Source organism: Solanum lycopersicum, chromosome 4 (genome assembly GCF_036512215.1).
Source record: "Solanum lycopersicum chromosome 4, SLM_r2.1".
Classification (NCBI taxonomy): domain Eukaryota; kingdom Viridiplantae; phylum Streptophyta; class Magnoliopsida; order Solanales; family Solanaceae; genus Solanum; species Solanum lycopersicum.
The window spans coordinates 64,072,915-64,094,140 of NC_090803.1; the positions used below are offsets into that span (position 1 = coordinate 64,072,915).

At 32.2% G+C, this 21,226-nt stretch overlaps 2 protein-coding genes and 1 pseudogene across 4 annotated transcripts; 2 read left to right on the forward strand and 1 right to left on the reverse strand.

Moving 5' to 3' along the window:
- The first annotated feature begins 292 nt into the window (after positions 1-292).
- Positions 293-7,321, forward strand: LOC104647166 (G-type lectin S-receptor-like serine/threonine-protein kinase At4g27290). 3 transcript variants are annotated; one of them, XM_069297402.1, is made up of 7 exons: positions 293-399; positions 4,429-5,439; positions 5,532-5,770; positions 5,905-6,115; positions 6,252-6,489; positions 6,580-6,730; positions 6,819-7,321. In XM_069297402.1, the coding sequence occupies exons 2-7, from the start codon at positions 4,641-4,643 to the stop codon at positions 7,110-7,112; spliced, it is 1,932 nt and encodes a 643-aa protein (XP_069153503.1). In that variant the 5' UTR covers positions 293-399; positions 4,429-4,640; the 3' UTR covers positions 7,113-7,321. The 3 variants fall into 3 exon arrangements, with proteins under 3 accessions (XP_069153503.1, XP_010320275.1, XP_010320276.1); XM_010321973.4 differs by lacking the exon at positions 293-399 and having other exon boundaries at positions 2,927-5,439; XM_010321974.4 differs by lacking the exon at positions 293-399 and having other exon boundaries at positions 2,927-5,439; positions 6,580-6,667.
- Positions 7,304-12,159, reverse strand: LOC101248968 (transcription initiation factor TFIID subunit 14b). Its single transcript, XM_004238010.5, has 3 exons — positions 11,933-12,159; positions 11,728-11,810; positions 7,304-8,633 (listed from the first exon to the last, which is right to left on the reverse strand). Exon 3 carries the CDS (start codon positions 8,534-8,536, stop codon positions 7,712-7,714), a length of 825 nt encoding a protein of 274 aa, XP_004238058.1. The 5' UTR covers positions 8,537-8,633; positions 11,728-11,810; positions 11,933-12,159; the 3' UTR covers positions 7,304-7,711.
- A 5,629-nt stretch (positions 12,160-17,788) lies between these two features.
- LOC104647170 (G-type lectin S-receptor-like serine/threonine-protein kinase At4g27290) lies at positions 17,789-20,920 on the forward strand (annotated as a pseudogene).
- Positions 20,921-21,226: the final 306 nt, after the last annotated feature.

Sequence of the window (21,226 nt, forward strand, 5' to 3'; positions counted from 1 at the left end):
ACATGGGAATATATTGAAACAAAAGATGGTGACACGAGTAAGATAAAGAAATTGGTGAGATCTGTCATATCCAATGACCTGAAAATGAAGGCTGCTAAATTATTTTATTTTAATAAGTAATAAATTTGTTCTAAAGAAAAAAAAAACATGGTGGTTTTAGAAGGAATCTTGAAGTGTTTACACGTCAATTTGGTTTTTGAAACTACTACTTGACAAAATAATTTATCAGTCTTAACAGTGTCCAGTGAAAACATTATTTAAGCTAAGATCAATTACCTAAGAAAGAGGTGAAGGAAAAATTGATCATAGTATGTGATGTGGTTCCATTTATTATTACTCCCTCCATTCCAAACGTGACACTTTTAGCATTTCGAGATTCAAACAAGTCTATTTTTAATAGTAAGTTTTCTTTTAATATTTTGAATTATCAATTATTGTAACTTATAGTTCTCTTTACGTAGTTTACAAATATATAAATTTTATTTCAAAATTCAATACGCAACTGTCCAGTCAAAATTAAACTGTTTGACTCTCAAAAAATAAAAAATATCACATAAAATAAGACAGATAAAGTATATTATTATTGTTATGTTATTTTGTTCTTCTTTGAATGGGCGTAACACTTTATTTATGATGGTAAAAATTTACGTAAATTCCTCTAGTTTACGAGTTAATTATTTAGATACATTTTAGTTTATAATATTACGTACCTTTCTAGATTTTGATGCCTTACATGCTAATTACATCAGATACATACATATACAATAAGTATATATTGTTGTTCACATGTATCTGGAATACATAATGAATCTCGCTTAGCTCTCTCCCTATTTTAGTGTATCCAGTAGCAAAAAAAATTAGTGGTAAGATACATAATATGTTCTAAGTATAGATAATAATAGCATATATCTAGAAAATATATTCAATAATTATGAAAATGGGATGATTTTGAACATTTGATACTCGCCCTGCACAAACCTTTAAGGTCATTAAAAGTTAAAGCTTGTTAAATTTAAAATTTTATTTATAAAAAAGTCAAAAATTCAAAATCACTCGCCTTAAAAAGGCGATAACCCCGATAAATATCTCAAAATACATAAGAAATATTCCATATATCGACGAAGCAACCATATAGTGCTCAAAATAATGATTAATTAACTTGTTAGAGATATATGATGGACCTTAATAGAATCATAGAGAACAAAGAGAAGGGAAAAAGTGAGAGAGTTATAAGCTCAATCATATTATTATGATAATTCTATTTCTGTAATAGTGTATATCATTACAAAGGAGATTATACAGATGCAAATGGATAGTTTTAGACATAAATTAAACTTCCACTCCCACAATAGTATATTATTACAATGGATATGTTATAGTTGTTATTTTGATAAATCAATGATTGGGGTTGATTCATCATAGTATATGAAATTTATGTTTAAAATTCAAGTTTACTTAAAGTAGATTTAGGCGTTGATCGTGCGTTTGAGTATTGAAATGTGAAGAATAAAAAAAAAATTAATTTGGCCCAAAAAAAAGAAGAAGTTTAAAGCATATATGACGGTAATTTTTGTCATTTTTTACCTGCACTTACTGGTACAAAATTTTAGACACATAACTAAAACTTAGCCAATTTTGACCTCCTTTTTAGTTAGAGTCCTGTATGATTGAAATCCATATTTACACGGGAAAAAGTTAAAAGGATGCTAAATGAATTTCTTAAATTTATTGTTATTTTAATAAATTGGTGATTGAAGTTCATTCTTTATGATATATACTACTGATGTTATAGAGCTGAGTTTGTTTGAAGTAAATTTGGACGTTGAGTCGTATTTTGAAGGCTTAAAGTGGTTAAAATTTGAAGAACAAAAATACCAAACACACATGTCTACTTCTTATATACACTTCAATCATATACTTCATCCATTCATTTTTTTTTATTTATTCCAAAAAAATTATTATTATTTTTATTTGTTTTTTAACATATCAAGAAAAGATAATAATTTTTCTCTAAATTTTATTCTCAGCATTAAATACTTATTTTTCAAATCATTTTAAGAATAATTTGACAAAATATTTATATCATTAATTATTTTCTTAATGAATGTGTCAAATCAAATGTAACAAGTAAGAGTGAACGGAAAGAACATAATCATCATATCTGAGCTAGCTTTGCGCGCAATGACTCAAATTTTAAACATGAACCTTAAGGTAAATGTTGAACACCTAGTAAATGATGAAACCTCTAGATAAATGTTGAACCAACTGAATCACTAAGTCAATTTTTAATTTTGTATTTAGAAAATTCAAATAAATATATCACCTTAGATATACATATATTATATATAGTAATTTTTTGTCGAATCAAAACGCTTGAAATTAAACATAATATTTCTAACTTAACTCATTTTAATAGAGAGAAACGACTTCTTCTAAGGCTAGAATATCATTAGATTCCATTAATTCCCTTCATCTTAATTGTCAAATCACTACTCCTCAAAGTGCGTGAAAATTAAGAATAGAGTCGCACGAAAAATTATGTATCTTGGTCATGCATGTCTAATTGAGGCCACATCTTGATTAACCCAGTTATCATTATTATTAATTTGAGGTTATTGTAATTTGTAGGATATGATCTCACAACATTTAGGAATCTTTTAAGATCAATAATATAAGAATTAGTAATATAGAGATTAATAATGTAAAATTTGGTAATGCATAGCATGAATTATTTTTATCAAGTGATTGATTATTATTTTTTATCTAGTTTTATGTAATGTTTATAACTTTACAAAAAATATTCTTTCCAATTATATTCTTTAGTTATTATGAGATTTTCTATTTCATGTAATTGGTTTAAGGTGATAATTGACGAACAATATTATTTTTTTATAGCATTTTTAACTAGCTAGGAGAAATCTTTTTTTATTGTCATGTTCACTATTTTCTCACATAAATTATTTGTGAATAAATAATTGTCATCTTAATAATTGGAATTCATATCTCAAAAGATCACACAACTATAATAATTTATAAAGAAAATTTATTGAACTTTGTTTTGTATAAATAATTTTTTTTTAAAAATCTTTATCATGAAATAAAATAAAATAAAAATAAAATATAAATATAGCAAAATAAACTAAACTATTTTATACTCGAGATATCTTTATATATATATATATATATATATATGCGCTCTTGTTTTAGACTATTTGTGTAGTGTTTAATGACCTCCCGTTAAGAGACAATGTTTGACTTATGAATTGTTCTTAAATTCATACATCAACATGCATTAGCATATTAGTTGAATTATAATATTTTCTATTTATAATAAAAATATTAAATAACTCATATTTTAGAAACAAAAGATTATATCTAAATAATAAAACTTGTAAGTTAATTTATTTAAATAAATTTATTAGTATAAATATAAAATATAAAATCAAGAAAATAAACAAAATGACAAAGATTTGATCAGGTATTTTTGTCTTTACCTAGTTAACCCCATGGTATTAGTTATACACCCTCTAATACCATGAAGGCTAATCATTGGATTGATTATACACACCCAAAATTCCTACCAAACATAGTACAAAATAATACCACACATAATACTTGAATTATTTCTCCTAATACTTCCTACCAAACGACTCCTTAATGTTGAATACGTCTCTGAAAATCACTATCTCCGATGAGTGAAATCTCATCGTTGTAATGATCAGTTTGATGAATTCCAAAGCATGAATTTAAGAGTGGGGTTGGTTGACATGGTCCTCGATATAACTTCAAAAGTCCTTGAGTGGTCTACTATTACACTAAAATACTATAGTATATAAACTTTGACATTTTCTTCTCTTCTTTAAGAGGTATGTACGACTAATTAAGCCACATTAATTATTCTGACAATTAGGTTTACTCAATTATATTGCATAATAAGCTAGTGTTTGGGTGGGACTTTTCTAACAATTGGTACCAGAGCAAGGTCGATTATTGTATTAAATCCCACACATAGTTTGCTAGCTTCCCAAACGTACCCTACTCCGTGACATGTAGGCTAATTTCATTTATATATAACAGAGAAGTTATAGTCAAATTTTATCAAATAGAATGTAGTTTACTTTCATAGGCACAAACATTTAAAGGCTTAAGAATTACAAATGGAAGCTAGTTTATTCCTACTTTTTCTACTGTCTTTCTACTCTTTTATATCCAATATTATTTCTACTACAACAAATGTAATCACTACAAATCACAACATCACTGATGGTGAAACTATTGTTTCATCTGGTGGAACCTTTGAGATGGGATTTTTCAGTCTCAGTGGTTCCTCAAATCGATATATCGGGATATGGTACAAGCAAATTCTTCCTATGCAAACAGTTGTATGGGTTGCCAATAGAGAGAAACCACTCACCAATACATCTTCAGTTGTTTTGAAGGTCATCAAGCCGGGGATACTCGCTCTTCTCAATGACAAGAATGAAACTATATGGTCCACAAACACGTCGCGATCAGTCCAAAATCCAGTTGCAGTGCTTTTAGATTCTGGTAATCTTGTTGTAAAAGATGCAAATGATGACAACACGGATAAACTCCTCTGGCAGAGCTTCAATTTTCCAACGGATACGTTCTTGCCTAATATGAAGCTTGGCAAGAATTTTCAAACGGGTCAAGATGTTTACCTTTCAGCATGGAAGAATGAAAGTGATCCAACTCCAGGGGAAATCACTCTTCACATTGATCCTACTGGATATCCACAGACTGTCGTCAAACGTGGCACAAGTGTATTGGGTAGTTCAGGACCGTGGAATGGTTTACGTTGGAGTGGTGATCGCGTGCCACCACCAAACCAAAGCAGCATTTATAAAATTCAGTATGTTTTCAATAAGGAAGAGGTTTCCTATAGTTATTATTTCATAGACAGTTTGATGTTACCAAGGCTAGTACTGACTAGCAGTGGTTATGTACAAGGACTCATGTGGGTGAATCAGACCAAGACTTGGCTTTACCTCAGTTTACCTCCTAATACATGCGATGCGTATAGTGTATGTGGTGCCTATGGGAGCTGTGACATAGATCATTCCCCTGTTTGCAGTTGTTTAGAAAAGTTTGTCGAGAAATATCCACAACAATGGGAAAAGGGAGATTGGTCAAATGGATGTGTTCGGAGGAAACCTTTTGATTGCAACAAGGAACATGTGTTTCTGAAATATTCTGGGATTAAGTTGCCAGATACTAAGTACTCTCAGTACAATACAACCATGACCCTCGATAAGTGTAGGCAAGTATGCTCGAGGAACTGCTCTTGCACAGCTTATTCGAGTCTAGATATAAGGAATGGAGGCAGAGGTTGCTTGTTTTGGTTTGGGGAATTGATTGACATCAAAAAGATATCTGGAGGGCAGGACATCTACATCAGGATGGCTTCTTCAGAACTAGGTAAGAACTTGTGTTTAAGAAACTTCCAATGCAATGCAAACAATAGTGGCCTGTCTTGATTTGTTGTTTCTGATAATGAAAATTGCTTGTAGTATCTGAGGCAGGTTCCAAAAGAAAGATGGCAAAGATACTCGCAGTGAGTTTGTCACTATTGATGGCAATGTTTCTGCTAGGCCTTATTCTGCTGTTGTACAATTGGAAAAAGAACAAACTGAAACTCAAAGAAGAATTTGAGCTTCCACTATTCCAATTGTCGACAATAACAAGAGCCACAGATAACTTTTCAGTGAACAACAAGGTTGGAGAGGGTGGATTTGGACCAGTTTACAAGGTATATACACTGAAATTTGGTGGAAACAGTAACCAGTTTTTGCTTAAATTAGTGTATTAGACATGATCTTCATTCTACAATATTGTTGTCTTTGTAAAATCTATGTTCTCTTGATATACTGTTGCCATTTGTAGGGGGTCCTGGAAGAGGGACAGCAAGTGGCTGTGAAGAGACTGTCAAGGACTTCCAAGCAAGGACTTGATGAATTCAAGAACGAAGTTATCTATATTTCCAAGCTTCAGCATCGAAATCTTGTGAGACTTCTTGGTTGCTGCATTCAAGGGGAAGAAAAGATGCTGATCTATGAATACATGTCTAACAAAAGCTTGGACTCATACATATTTGGTTTGGTTTCCTCACCTACTACACAAGCTATAATAATACACTTAACATTGTTATATTAGTCATAACATGTACATCTACAGCTAGGCAAAATTATGTTCACAAAAACAGCTAATTCACTAGAAAGCTTAATCTGTAGATCAAACAAAGAGCAAATTACTTGATTGGCCAAAGCGTTTTGACATCATAAATGGAATAGCACGTGGCTTACTGTATCTCCATCAAGATTCTCGACTACGTATTATCCATAGAGACCTTAAAGCAAGCAATATTTTGCTAGATATGGAAATGAATCCAAAGATATCAGACTTTGGGTTGGCTAGAAGTGTTGCAGGGAATGAGATGGGAGCAAACACAAGCCATGTGGTTGGAACACAGTAAGAATCTCTAATATCAAACAAAGTACTACTTTCCTTTAACATCTCGTTTCTTTAATTTGATTTGTGTGCTGTTTCTTTCTGGCACAGAGGCTACATGTCCCCAGAATATGCAGTAGAAGGGATGTTCTCCGTAAAATCTGATGTGTTTAGCTTTGGCGTCTTGGTTTTAGAGACTGTGAGTTGCAAGAAAAATAGAAGCTTTTTCGATCAAAATCAAAGCCTTAACCTACTCGGATATGTAGGCACAGTTAACTAGTCTTTATTAGGCATACAGAACTCATTTTCTTTCTATACAATACATGGAACTTATTATAATCTCAAAACAGGCATGGAAGCTTTACAAGGAAGATAGGTCCTTGGAACTAATTGATGAGCAACTAGCTGGTTCCTGCCATATTTCTCAAGTTTTAAGGTCAATCCAAGTCGGTCTATTATGCGTGCAACAATGTCCTGAAGATAGGCCAAATATGTCTTCTGTCATTATGATGTTGGGTAACAGTCATGGGAGTCGACTGCCAGAAGCTAAAGAACCAGGATTTTTCCCAGAAAGAGAGGTACTTGAGGCAGACAAGTCAGGATCACAGAATGAACTCACAATCACATCTATATATCCTCGGTAGAGTGAAAAAAAAATACAACTATTTTGACTTGTGTGCACATGGGTGGTAATTTTAGAAAGGAAGAAATTTGTGGTCAGTCACAAAATGTTTGTGGTCAGGTAGTACCTCTAGAATCAAAAAAGTTTCTGGTCAGTCTCAAAATGTTTAAAGAATGTTGTAAAGACAATCTCGAGAAACATAAGCCATGAATGTCAAGAAAAATTATACCACTTGATTACGTCTCATTGAGCTATTATGAATTTCTTTCATTCAGAAATAGTATTTAAAAACATTCATTATGGTAACAGAACACCATCAATGGACTAACCTCAGTATCAATCTATTACGAAATGAATCTATTGCATCTCTTCTTGTGATGCTGTCAAAGATAACCAAAGAAGAAAAAAAGGCAAAAGGAGAAGAAAAGCGGGAAGGGAAATCTTAGTAGCTCAGTTGGTTGGCTATGTGAGCTTTCATCTTGTAGGTGAGGGTTTGATTCCTCGCATTGTAATCCCCTTCCCCAACCCCAATTTTAAGAACGAACTGGACGAGCACTTTCATCAGGGCTGTCTGCAGAGTAAAATTGGATGGACAACTGTAGATATAACGATGGTACACATTCACAGGTCAGAGGCAGGCTTCAATTGTTGATGCTGACCATCTACCGTGCTCAACTGTCTTCTCAATCTTGCGATATGACCTTGCACCTGCTGCCGAGCTGCTGTAAGTTTTAACAATTCATCTGCTTCAGAGAAATTTGTGAACCATTGACTTAGAGGATGATCTTTGGTGTCGCCACGTTTCCTTTGATCAACATCTTCTATAGGTACAGGAGGAGGCAAATTTAGGCCAGGAGGTAGTCTAGGCACATTGACTGCTGGATTGTTCTGTACACGGGCAAAAAAAGACTCTGAAGGCTCCGCAAACACAATTTCATCATATGACTCTACTACAACAGGTTTTTTAGTGGATAGAGCCCCAGATTCATCCTCTGGATATAGTTTTAAATGGTGATATAAGTGTAATGGCTTATCGCAAACATCAGTGTGGAAATGAAGGGTCATCACAATTTCAAATTCACCCCATCCAGATTCTGATAACTCAAAAGGAGGGTTGTCCACAACCCTTGTAGGATTGTTAAAACTTGAGTGCAATTGAAAAACAACACGTTTCACCACCACACCCAGATCCTCATTAGTTGCACCACGAACATAAATAGTCCATTTATGAGACTGGAACTCGCTCGCCTTCTTACCAAGCCAAAATGCAACATTTCCATACACTATTGGAACGCCAACTTCAAGCTCTTTCAGCTTCTTATCAGAACTCTTTTTTTCACTGTCATCGGAAGTATTCACCATTTTGGTACGCTGTGATTTTAGGGTGGGTCCGGTACTGTCCGTCGGATCTTGGTCGTGCTTCTTTGTCGATGAGCTTTGAGGCATTCTACGGGTATTCTCCGAATAGTCAAAATTAGGATCTCTGATTGACAATCAGAGTAGGAATATTTCAATGTCTGCTTTTGATTCTTTCACCATCTTACTGTAAAGAAAATAATGGGAGTAAACAATAAATTAAATGACTGTTATATGTGGAAAGTGATTAGTGTTTAAGAAAAACTTACCAGTAGATATCTTTCTAAATACCCTAATAGTATAAAAGAAAAAGGACTAACGGTATATTAAACTTAAACTCAAGTTATAGAGTTCAAATAATCATATTTAGTGTGGAGTATATACCCATAAAAAAGGATATTGTACTGCCACATATACAAAGGGTTTTTAAGCAGATAAAAAAGTAAGAAAAAACTGAAGATCATTCCCTCAAAGAGAACTGTTGGTAAGAAAAAACTGAAGATCTTTCCCTCAAAGAGAACTGTTGGTAAGGAAAAACTGAAGATCTTTCCCTCAAAAAGAACTGTTTATGCAATTTGATCCATGTGCAATTCAAAGTTAACTCGGTGCCAAATCACCAGGGGTTGATCCACAATATAATATATGGATTCATGAAAACCCAGTAGCTTTTGTCTAGCTCCTATATATATGTATATATAATAAAAAATCTATTAAATAAAGGTCTTAAAAAAAAGAGAAATCTATTAAATAAATAAATATTTGATGATGAACTCAGTTATGACTGTATAGTAAGTCGAGGTTTTTGTAATTATACGTGGAAATTCATAAAATTCAATCTTGAATCTGCTCCTGCAAATCACTGTCTCCCAACAGAGAAGCTCATCACTGTAATGAGCAGTTTGATGACTTCCAAAGCATAAATGTAAGAGTGCAGTTGGACATGGTCCTCGATATATAACTTCAAAAGTTCTTGTGTGACCAACTATCACATAGAAATAGTATAAACCTTTGACAATTTATTCTCTTCTTTAAGAAGTGCATACAGCTACTAAGGACACCAGAAACCACATTTATTAGTCTGACAATTGGGTTTCCTCAATATCTGAATCCTGGCCAAGTTGTCTTAGATATTACTCTATGTGAGACTTGGGGTCAACACGAGATAACTTGTCCTTGATCATTCACACCTAATACAAAGGCTCAGGCATCATAGATGAAAGCTAGTTTCTTCCTACTTTTTCAACTGACTTTCAACTCTTCTGTGCACAAGATTTCTACTACAACAGATATAGTCACTACAAATCACTCCGTCACAAATGGTGAAACTATTGTTTCCTCCGGCGGAACCTTTAAGATGAAATTTTCAGTCCCAGAGGTTACTCAAAGCAATATATTGGGATATGGTAAAAGCAAATTCTTGCTATGCTGACCATTAAGTCAACAGAGGAAAACCACTCATAAATACATCTTCAAGCCGGGAATACTTGCTCTTCTCAATGACAAGAATGCAATTATATGGTCCACTAACACCTCACGACCAGTCCAAAATCCAGTTGCACTACTTTTAGATTTTGGTAATCTTCCTCTAATGGATGCAAATGATGCCAACCCAGAAAAAAATCCTCTAGCAGAGCTTCAATATTTCAACTGATACGTTCTTGTCTAAAATGAAGCACGGCAAGAATTTTCAAACTGGCAAGGAGGTTAACCTTTCAGCATAGAAGAACAACAGTGATCCAACTCCAGGGGAATGCACTCTACACACTGATCCTACTGGAATCTGGATACCGACAGGCCGTCGTCAAACATGGCACAAGTGTATTAGGTCACTCAGGACCATGGAACGGTTTACATTGGAGTGGGGATCACGCGCCATCATCAAGCCAAAGCAGCATTTATAAAATTCAGTTTGTTTTCAATAAGGAGGAGACTTTCTGTAGTTTTTATTTCATTAACAGTTTGGTGTTTATCAAGGCTAGTCCTGACTAGCAATGGTTATATGCAAAGCCTCATGTACGTGAATCAGACCAAGAGTTGGCTTTACCTCAGTTTACCTCCTAATACAACATATAGCTTATGTGGTGCCTATGGGAGCTCTGACATAGATCATTTCCCAGCAAAATCTACGTCCTCTTGATATACTGTTTCCATTAACTAGGGAGTCCTAGAACTGGAAGAGGGACAAGAAATGTTCATGAAAGGACTCTCAAGGACTTTTATGCGGAGAAATCTTATGACACTTCTATGTTGCTGCATTCGAGGGTAAGAAAAGATGTTGATCTATGATTATGTGCCTAACTTTGTTATATTAGTCATAATGTGTACATCTAGACCTAGTCAAGGCCATGTCCACAAAAATAACTGATTCATTAGAAAGCTTCTTTTATAGATCAAACAAAGAGCAAATTACTTGATTGGCCAAAGCATTTCAACATCATAAATACAATTGCTTGTAGCTTATTGTATCTCCATTGTCCATCAAGATTCTCAACTACGAATTATCCACAGACACCTTAAAGCAAGCTATGTTTTGCTAGATATAGAAATAAATCCAAATATATCAAATTTTGCGTTGGCTAGAATTTTTTCAGGAAAGGAGATGGGAGCACACATCGGCCAAGTAGTTGGGATACAGTAAGGATCTCTAATATCAAATAGATTACCTTTGTATAACATCTCACTTCTTTTAACGCAATAGGTGTTTTTGGTTATTTTTCTTTTTCTGACATGGTGGCTACATTCCCCAGAATATGCAGTAGACAGGATCTTCCCCATAATGTGTTTAGCTTTGGCATCTTAGTTTTAGAGATTGTGAAGTGCAAGAGAAATAGAAGATTTTTCAATCAAGATCAAAGCTCTAACCTTCTCGTACACGTAGCCGTTATTAGGCATACATATCTTATTTAGTTTTATAAATCATTTGTTTTTAGATACTTTTATAGATGAATTTTATTTCTATTTTGGTTGCTCTTTGAAATACACCTTAGATATGTTTCATAAAACCATTAGCTATTTCAAAGTTTGTCGTGTAATCAGAAACCACAAATCCATACTAATCGTTGAAACTTTTCACGTTGCAACTCCATTCTTAGTTAAAACATAATCAGAAAACGGTATAAAATTGTTAAAAAAATTTAAGCAGAACTTCACTCATCTCAAACCAAATATCAATCTGCCGAGGATAGAGTGTATGTACACTGTTTCCAATAGACCCTCAGCAACATTTATGACAGAAAATGCTATTTGCCGAACATTACTACGTAAACCGGAGATTACATTACCTGTTCCTACAAGTAAAGTTTTTTTTGCTGAAAGTCTGCTGAGTATTCCATCAATTCATGGCTTCTCCTGAATAGTTCCACAACTGCAATCAAACTCATCAACATATCAGATTTCATTGTTTAACTTCTAAACCTATCAGCATTACAATGCTCGCACCTCAATAATCAGATCCATAAAAAAAAACAGGGGATTAACAACTCGTACCTCAATATTCAGATCTAATTGCAGCAGATATTCAGTTTTCCCCATTCCTCTTCTACAACTCTTGTAGCATCGTTCGTAAAGGACTTGCACGGATGAATGGAGAAGTGGAGGCGGAAAGGGTAAGAAATTATTTTCCAGGAATTTTCAACAGAGGGTTATGGTCTGTTTGGGTAAGCTTTATGAATTTTACTTATTTTGGGAAGTGATCTTGGAAAAGTTTTTTTTCTAAATTATTGGAGAAGTATTTTTGTCAGTACTAAAAAGTTAATTTGTTTTTTTAATAATTCTTTTGAAAGTGTTTGGCATTTGAAAGAAGAGAAAAAAAAGATAAATATACTTCTGAACTATTACTAAATAGGACATGTGGCGCAATCTTGTTCGTCGATTCAATATTTAACAAATGTGGGATCGATGAATAAGATTATAACATGTGTATGTCTGTTACTATAAAAGGTATATATCCTCTAATTTTTTGGCAACAGGGCCACTAATGTCCGAAAAGTATGACAAAGTATATTTATATATCATTTACAATAGTTCGAGATATATTTATTCTTTTTCACTCAAAAGACAATTCATTGATCTACAATTTCATACGTCATGGTTCACCTAATTCATTAGGTACTAAAATATATGGTAGTATACATTGTTTGCCTTCAACAGAGGCACACATTGATTGCATATAGATTTTTGACCAAAATTTTTTATGGGTGTTTGTTATGATTTAATAAATTATATATGTTAGTTTGAATGGATAATTATAGGTATTTATAAGTTCAAATGAGGTATGGACTCTGAAATAGTGTTTTTCTATACTCGAAACTACATCTAAAATCAAAATTATGAATTTTCGAAATTTCTCTTATTTACAGCTACACTAGTCTTCGGTAAAAAATGGTCATAATGTTTTAAATGATACAAAATTGATGATATTTGAAAGAAAATTTATTGACCTACAATTCATATGTGATGACTCACTTAACTTATTACATAATAAAAGATATGGTAATATACATTATTTGCCTTCAGGAGAGACACACATTGATTACATATAGTTTTTTTATCAAACTTTTTGTAGATGTTTGTTTTGAGTTAATGAATTATGTGTGTTAGTTTGAGTAATTATATGTATTTATAAGTTCAGATGAGGTATTGACCGTGAAATAGAATTTTTCTATACCTGAAATGAACATATTTTGAACATTCGGAGTTTCTCTTATTTGCAACTATATGAGTCTCTGATAAGATGACCATAATGCTTTACTTAAACATGAAATGATACAAAATTGGTGGCATTTGAAAAAAACTCATTGACCAACAATTTCATATGTCATGGCACACCTAATTCATTACATGATAAAAGATTGATAGTATACATTGTTTATTTTCAAGAAAGGCAGACATTGATTGCATGTAACTTTTTTATCAAATTTTTTTTGCGTGTTTGTTATGATTTAATAAATGACATGTGTTAGTTTGAATGGGTAATTATATGTATTTATAAGTTCAAATGAGATATGTAACCATGAAACACAATTTTTATATACCCGAAACAAATAAATAAAGCCAAAATTATGAACGTTCAAAGTTTGTCAATTTATAACTACATTAGTCTCTTATTAAATGATCATAATGTTATACTTTAAACATTAAATGATACAAAATATGTGACATTTAAAGAAAACTCATTTACCTACGATTTCATATGTCATGACTCACTTAATTCATTATGTACTATGAGATATGATAGTATAAATTGTTTGCCTTCAAAAGAGCACATTGATTGCATCTAGTTTTTTGATCAAAAGTTTGTTATAATTTAGTAAGTTATGTGTGTTAGTTCGAATGGGTAATTATAGGTATTTATAAGTTCAATTTAGGTATGGAACGTGAAATAGAATTTTTCTAAACCCAAAACAAACATCTAAAGCCAAAATGATGAACGTTAAAAGTTTCTTTTATCTATAACTAGACTAGTCTCTGGTAAAATAGTCATTATGGTTTACTTTAAACATTAAATGCTACAAAATTGATGACATTCGGAGAAAAAAAAAACTCATTGATCTACAATTTCATGTGTCATGACTCACCTAATTTATTATGTATTGAAAGATATTGTAGTATACATTGTTTGCCTTCACAAGAGGCACACATTGATTGCATGCAGGTTTTTGACCAAAATTTTTTGTGGGTGTTTGTTATGATTTAATAAATTATGTGTGTTAGTTCAAATGAGTAATTATAGGTATAAGTTCAAATAAGGTATGAAACGTGAAATAGAGTTTTTCTATACCCGACACGAATATCTAAAGCCAAAATTATGAACGTTCGAAGTTTCTCATATTTAGCTTTAAATAAGTCTCTCGTAACATGGTCATAATGTTTTACTTTAAATTCAAATTATACAAAATTGGTGGCTTTTGAAAGGACACTTATTACCTATAATTTGATATATTATGATTCACCTAATTCATTGCGTACTAAAAAATATGATAGTATACATTATTTGCTTTCAAGAGAGACACACATTTATTGTTTGTAGTTTTTTGACCAATTTTTTTTCTGAGTATTTATTATTATTTGTTAATTATGTGTGTTAATTTGAATGATTACAAATATTTTAAAGTTCAACTTAGGTATGAAGTGTGAAACAGAGTTTTTCTATATTCAAAATGAACATCTAAAGCCAAAATATCAAATTGTATTATAGGGGTATTATTGTATATCATAAATAGTTTCTATCAAATTGTATTATATGGATATTATTGTATATCTTAAATAGTTTCTATGTATCGAAAACATTCTCTCGGATGTCTAGTGCTCACACTTTAGCCACTCTCTCTTATTTTATTTTTTTATCACTCGCCTTTTGGCTTATTTACTTGTTATAACTTAAATGATTATCCTTATTTGTAGGCAGATATAGAAGGATTTAATAACTCATTTTTAGAAGTTCTTCATTTACCCTATTTGGAACTATACTCAAATATTATAGCTGTTAATATGGATCAATCCATTCAATTCGGGCTAATTCATATATGTTTTAACATTTTATGGGTCAGGTCGGGCTAGCCCATGTTTGATTGGGCCAGAAAAATAATCAGTGCAACCTACAAGTATGTGGGCTACAGGCTTGTCGGGTCAGCCCACTTATTAAGAATTATATTTTTTTTATAATTATTAAATTAAATTATAAATTATAATTTAAAAATATTATCATAAATATCGACAAAACAATATTAAATGATGTTAATATTACTACTTGTTAATCAAATCCATAAATAAAATTATCTAATATTATATTTATTAAGTTTTTTATCAACAAAAGTAGAAATATCTAAATAGAAATATTAACGTAATTATTTTGAGTTTGAACTCTTTTTAATTTTAAATTTTAATATTATATTATATTTTTTAATTAATTTTTATTGTCCCATGAGCCGGTCATACCGATATTTCCCAAACCCCACAAATTAGCAGATTATTCAGGCGGAGTTAAAAAACTTTTTTCTTAAACGGGTTCTAAAAATTTTAGCCCACCCCTATTAAATCCCGGATTAGGCCAAGTCGCCCAACGGGCTTAGCCCATATTGACAGTTCTATTCAGTAGTATTCTTGAGTTCTCTATAACTTTTTAATATTTTAAATTCTTTGTGAAATATTTTATATATTAATTAAACTGATGGTGAATCTCTATTTCATTTATGAAATTATATTGAATATAATGTCAAAATATCAGATTATAAAAAAGACATATAAAAATTACTTTACAGTTTATTATTAATATTGTATTAGAAATAGTTTAATTACTTATATTGAAGACTTAATTAAGTTATCAAATTTTAATCAAAATGTTCTATGTTGTTTGAAATTTGAGATAATGAAGAACCCCCATGGGAAAGAAGGGGAACGGGGACAATGTTCCAATGGTTAATACTCTCTCTGTCCGAAATTATTTGTCATGTTGCGATTATCGAAATTTAATTTGACTAATTTTTAAAGGTAAATTAGATCACATTAATTTGATATTTTAACAAAAAATTAGGTATTCCAAAACTACATGAAAAATACTATAAATTACAATTTTTTGCCTATTAATATGATGAAAAAATACATCTTAAAATGTTAATCAGTTTTTTATAGTTTGACTCTTAAAATAGAAACCATGACAAACAATTCTGGGCGAAGGGAGTATTATACTGCAAGCAATGTGTTGTTGGATCAAAAAATCCAAACATCTATCAGAATTCATAATTTAATTAGTTCTCTTGCTTCTTGTTTTTCTTCGTGAATTGAGCTAATAAATGAAGAAGTCAATAACCCGTCTAAACATAAACAAATTAGATTGAATATATTTTTGTAGACTATTAAATGAAGAAGTCAATAACTTGCAATAACTTGACATTTCAATATTATATTCAATAACTTAGACCATTGATTCGATTTATTGATTAATATAATCAAGTTATTGACTTCTTCATTGGTCCGATTTATTCATTAACATAATCAAGTTATTGGCTTCTTCATTTATTATCAATTTTATGGATCATTATTTGGATTTATTGTTTACAAACTAATGTTGTTTTAGAATTTTATCAATTACTTGCTTCAACTTCAAACTTAAAAGTGATAAAATGAGAAATTCATACATATTTAATGTTTTTTTTTTCTAGAAAAAAAGAGACTAGCTTACATGTTAGAAATGAAAAAATATATCATAAAGATTTCAAGCGGATAACAAAACTATATTTTCTCTCTATTAAATTCATGAAAGTAAATATATGTAGGAACTTTCTGTTTGCTATTTTAATTTGTCTTTTAAATGCTCGTGTAAAATGAAAATTCTATTCAAACTAGTACTTGTGAAAAAACTTCATAGTATAAAGAGGTTAAGTGTATGATTTTAAAATATAAAGTAGTATATTTATAAATGAATCATATTATAGATGTATTTAATGTAAATTACAACGTTAGCAATTAAATGATGGATTATGATTTAAGACAATTCAAAAAGATAATGGAAGTCTTATGTAGGAACTTGGGATAGAAAATTCAAGTAATGTAATTCAATATTTGGAATTCGTATTAATCGTGCAATTTCGCACGTGTAAGACTTGTTTACGGAGAAAGTTCTCTATATCATATCTAGTGCTCATATTTGAAACTTCTGAATAAACATAAAAAAATATTATTCATTTCATCATACTCTTCATTGATCACCTATATATTATACTCATCAACAGCGTACGGCAATTTGTGTTTTCTTCTTGGCTCTTGTTTTATCCAGTTGTGAACTAATTGCATCGATCAAGAAAATAAAATATATAAAATAATATAAAGATTAACAAATAAACTCATACTATACATTTTATTCACATGTATAAAACAACTAACAAACAGAATACTAACTATTCTAATTTTTAATTTAATATATAAATAACTACCTTCCCCTTAGCAGTATAAAAAGTTTCTATGTTTTTTTCAACGTGTTTCAACAAACAGCGTCTCAAGTTTTTCAAGTGACAAATATGGCAAAAAAGTTACATGATCTTTTAAGTTAAATTAAATAACTAAATAAAATACTAATAGTCAAATATAGACTTTAACAACACCATTAATAAAATTAGTTTAATAAAATACACCTATAATTTTCTATGGATATGTCAAATTAAATAATATTATAAATTTATTTAAACGTACAATTAAAAAAAAAAATAATGACCTAAAACCCATGAAATGAAAATTCGGACTTCAAATTTCCATTAGCTGCTTTAAGGTGTGAAATGGGAACGGAGTTGCGCGGTGGAAACTTAGTCAAAGAGATGTTAAAAACCTTACAAACTTCTAATTCCTGTCTGCAGCCGCCATTGCTAACACTATTCAAACAGAATAAAACACGATTTTTTAAAATACAAATTTCAGAAATGTATTTGCCACTTTCCAGAATTAAAAAGGCATGGCATCATCTATGGAAGCTACTAGTTTCTTCATACTTCTTCTGCTGGTTTTCTGCTCTTGTATACACAATATTATTTCTACTACAACCACAGATTTAATCAGTACAAATCAATTCATCATAGATGGTGAAACTATTGTTTCATCCGGTGGAACCTTTGAGCTGGGATTCTTCAGCCCCAGCGGTTCCTCAAATCGATATATTGGGATATGGTACAAGCAAATTCTTCCTCATGTCCAAACAGTTGTATGGGTTGCCAATAGAGAAAACCCGCTCAACAATACATCTTCAGTTGTTTTGAAGGTCAGCCGGCCGGGAATACTTGCTCTTCTTAACGACAAGAATGAAACTATATGGTCCACGAACACCTGAGATCAGTCCAAAATCCAGTTGCACTGCTTTTAGATTCTGGTAATCTTGTTGTAAAGGATGCAAATGATGACAATCCAGAAAATTCCCTGTGGCAGAGCTTCCATTTTCCAACCGATACGCACTTGCCTGATATGAAGCTTGGCAAGAATTTCAAAACTGGCCATGAGGTTTACCTTTCATCATGGAAGAACGATAATGATCCAGCTCCAGGGGAATTCACTCGTAACATTGATCCTACTGGATATCCACAAGCCCTAACCAAGAGTGGTACAAATGTAACCGCTCGTATAGGACCATGGAATGGTTTGCGATGGAGTGGAGCACCCATACCACTACGAGAATGCTGCTTTTATAAATTTATTTTCAATGACGATGAGGTTTACTATAGCTTTTCACTCATTAACAGCTCGGACTTAGCAAGACTAGTCCTGACTAGCAATGGTTATATACAACATTTGAAGTGGGTGGAATGGACAAAGAGATGGCATATTTACTACAATTTACCAGCGGATTATTGTGATACACATAGCCTTTGTGGTGCCTATGGGAGTTGTGGTGTAGATAGTTCCCCTGTTTGTGGATGTTTGGAGAAGTTTGTACCTAAATATCCACGACAATGGGAAAAGGGAGATTGGACAAAAGGGTGTGTTCGGAGGACACCCTTAGATTGCAACACGGAACACATATTTATAAAATATCCTGGAATAAAATTACCAGATACTAAGCACTCTCAGTATGATAAAACCGTGACACTCGAAGGGTGTAGGCAAGTATGCTCCACGAAATGCTCCTGCACAGCTTATTCAAGTTTAGATATAAGTAAGGGAGACAAAGGTTGCTTATTATGGTTTGGGGAATTGGTTGACATCAGAAAGATATCGGAAGGTGGACAAGACATTTTCATCAAGATGGATTCTTCAGAGCAAGGTAAGAACTTTTTAAAGAACCCCATGAACTGTTTCTTAACTTAGTTGTTTTCAACACATGGGAGATGGTATTATGCAAAGTTAGTGGCCTGTCTTGGTTTGCTGTGGCTCACTTAAAAATTTAATCGTAGAGTCTGAGGCAGGTTCAAAAACAAAGAAGGCAAAGATACTGGCAGTGATTTTCTCAGTGTTGATGTCAATGATTCTGCTAATCCTGATTTTGTTGTGGTACAAACGGAAAAATAAAAAACTGAAACTCAGAGAAGATTGTGAGCTTCCACAGTTCCCATTGTTGACAATAACAAGAGCCACAGATAACTTTTCGGTCAACAACAAGATTGGAGAGGGTGGATTTGGACCTGTTTACAAGGTATACAGTGCAAATTTGTTGACACAGTAACTAGTTTATGCTCAAGATCAGAGTGATAGAGATGATTTTCATTCTGCAATATCCTCATCTTTGTAAGATATATTTTCTGTTATTATGCATTTGCCATTTCCAGGGAGTGTTGGAAGATGGACAAGAAATTGCCGTGAAGAGACTATCAAGGACTTCCATGCAAGGAATTGATGAATACAAGAACGAAGTTATCTATATTGCCAAGCTTCAGCATAGAAATCTTGTGAGACTTCTGGGTTGCTGCATCCAAGGAGAAGAAAAGATGTTGATCTATGAATACATGCCTAACAACAGCCTAGATTCGTACATATTTGGTTTGGATTTCTAACCTATTACACCAGCTATAATGAGTAATAATCTGATCTCTTAGTGATAATATGAAAAAATCTGCTCACAAGAAAGCTTATTTTGCAGACCAAACAAAGAACAAATTACTTGATTGGCCAAAGATTTTCCACATCATCAACGGAATTGCTCGTGGCTTATTGTATCTCCATCAAGACTCTAGACTGCGGATTATCCATAGAGACCTTAAAGCAAGCAATGTTTTGCTAGATATAGAGATGAATCCAAAGATATCAGACTTTGGCTTGGCCAGAAGTGTTGCAGGAAATGAAATGGGAGCAAAAACACGCCATGTGGTTGGGACATAGTAAGAATCTCTACTATCATACAATGTACTCTCATATGACATCTTGCTTCTTGAATTCTTATGTGTTGTTTTATTGGCACAGTGGTTACATGTCCCCTGAATATGCAGTAGATGGGAAGTTCTCGGTAAAATCAGATGTGTTTAGCTTTGGCGTATTGGTGTTAGAGATTGTGAGTGGTAAGAAAAATAGAGGATTTGTTCATCAGGATCACAACCTTAACCTTCTTGGTCATGTAAGCACTGTTTTACACACCCAACTCATTTTTTTTTTCTTTTGAAAAATAGAATTCATAAGATCAAAACTGAAACAGGCATGGAAGCTTTACAAAGAGGATCGGTCGTTGGAACTAGCTGCTGAGCAATTAGGTGATGCTTTGAACATTTCTCAAGTTTTGAGGTCAATCCAAGTGGGTTTATTATGCGTGCAACAACATCCAGATGATAGACCAAGCATGTCTTGTGTGGTTCATATGTTGGCTAATGAGGGTCTACTTCCTAAAGCCAATGAACCGGGATTTTTCACAGAACGGAATGTGTATGATGAAGCACAATCAAAATCGCAGACAACAAGTTCAAAAAATGAATTCAGTATCACATTGTTAGATCCACGGTAGGTAGGTGTGTGACAAAATAACAATTTAGACTTGCGTACACATGAATTTGAATAAGAAGGGTTTATGTATTTGTATTGTTCTTTAAATATAACTTTCACTTATATAACAACAACAACAACTGAACAAAATGCTCCACATTCAAAACCCAACATAACATGAGGCCAAATAGTGCCTTCATCAAATCTGTTAAAACGAAATGAGTTAATCTTAATTTATTTCGTTATAATCTTGATTGATCAAATATATTATTAATTGCATCCGTTGAGAAATATAAAATATATATATTTGTTGATGTATAAATTGTAAGTAATACACATTTTATTTATGTGAGATTGTAAAATAATAATCAAACACTATATTTGATGTGTTATTTT

Excerpts from the sequence above, each read along its gene's own strand:
- LOC104647166 (XM_010321973.4), top strand. The coding sequence starts at position 4,158 with ATGGAAGCTAGTTTATTCCTACTTTTTCTACTGTCTTTCTACTCTTTT. Across the intron at positions 5,440-5,531 it reads GATGGCTTCTTCAGAACTAG|TATCTGAGGCAGGTTCCAAA; the intron begins GTAAGAACTTGT and ends AATTGCTTGTAG. Across the intron at positions 6,490-6,579 it reads AGCCATGTGGTTGGAACACA|AGGCTACATGTCCCCAGAAT; the intron begins GTAAGAATCTCT and ends TTTCTGGCACAG.
- LOC101248968 (XM_004238010.5), bottom strand. The coding sequence starts at position 8,536 with ATGCCTCAAAGCTCATCGACAAAGAAGCACGACCAAGATCCGACGGAC.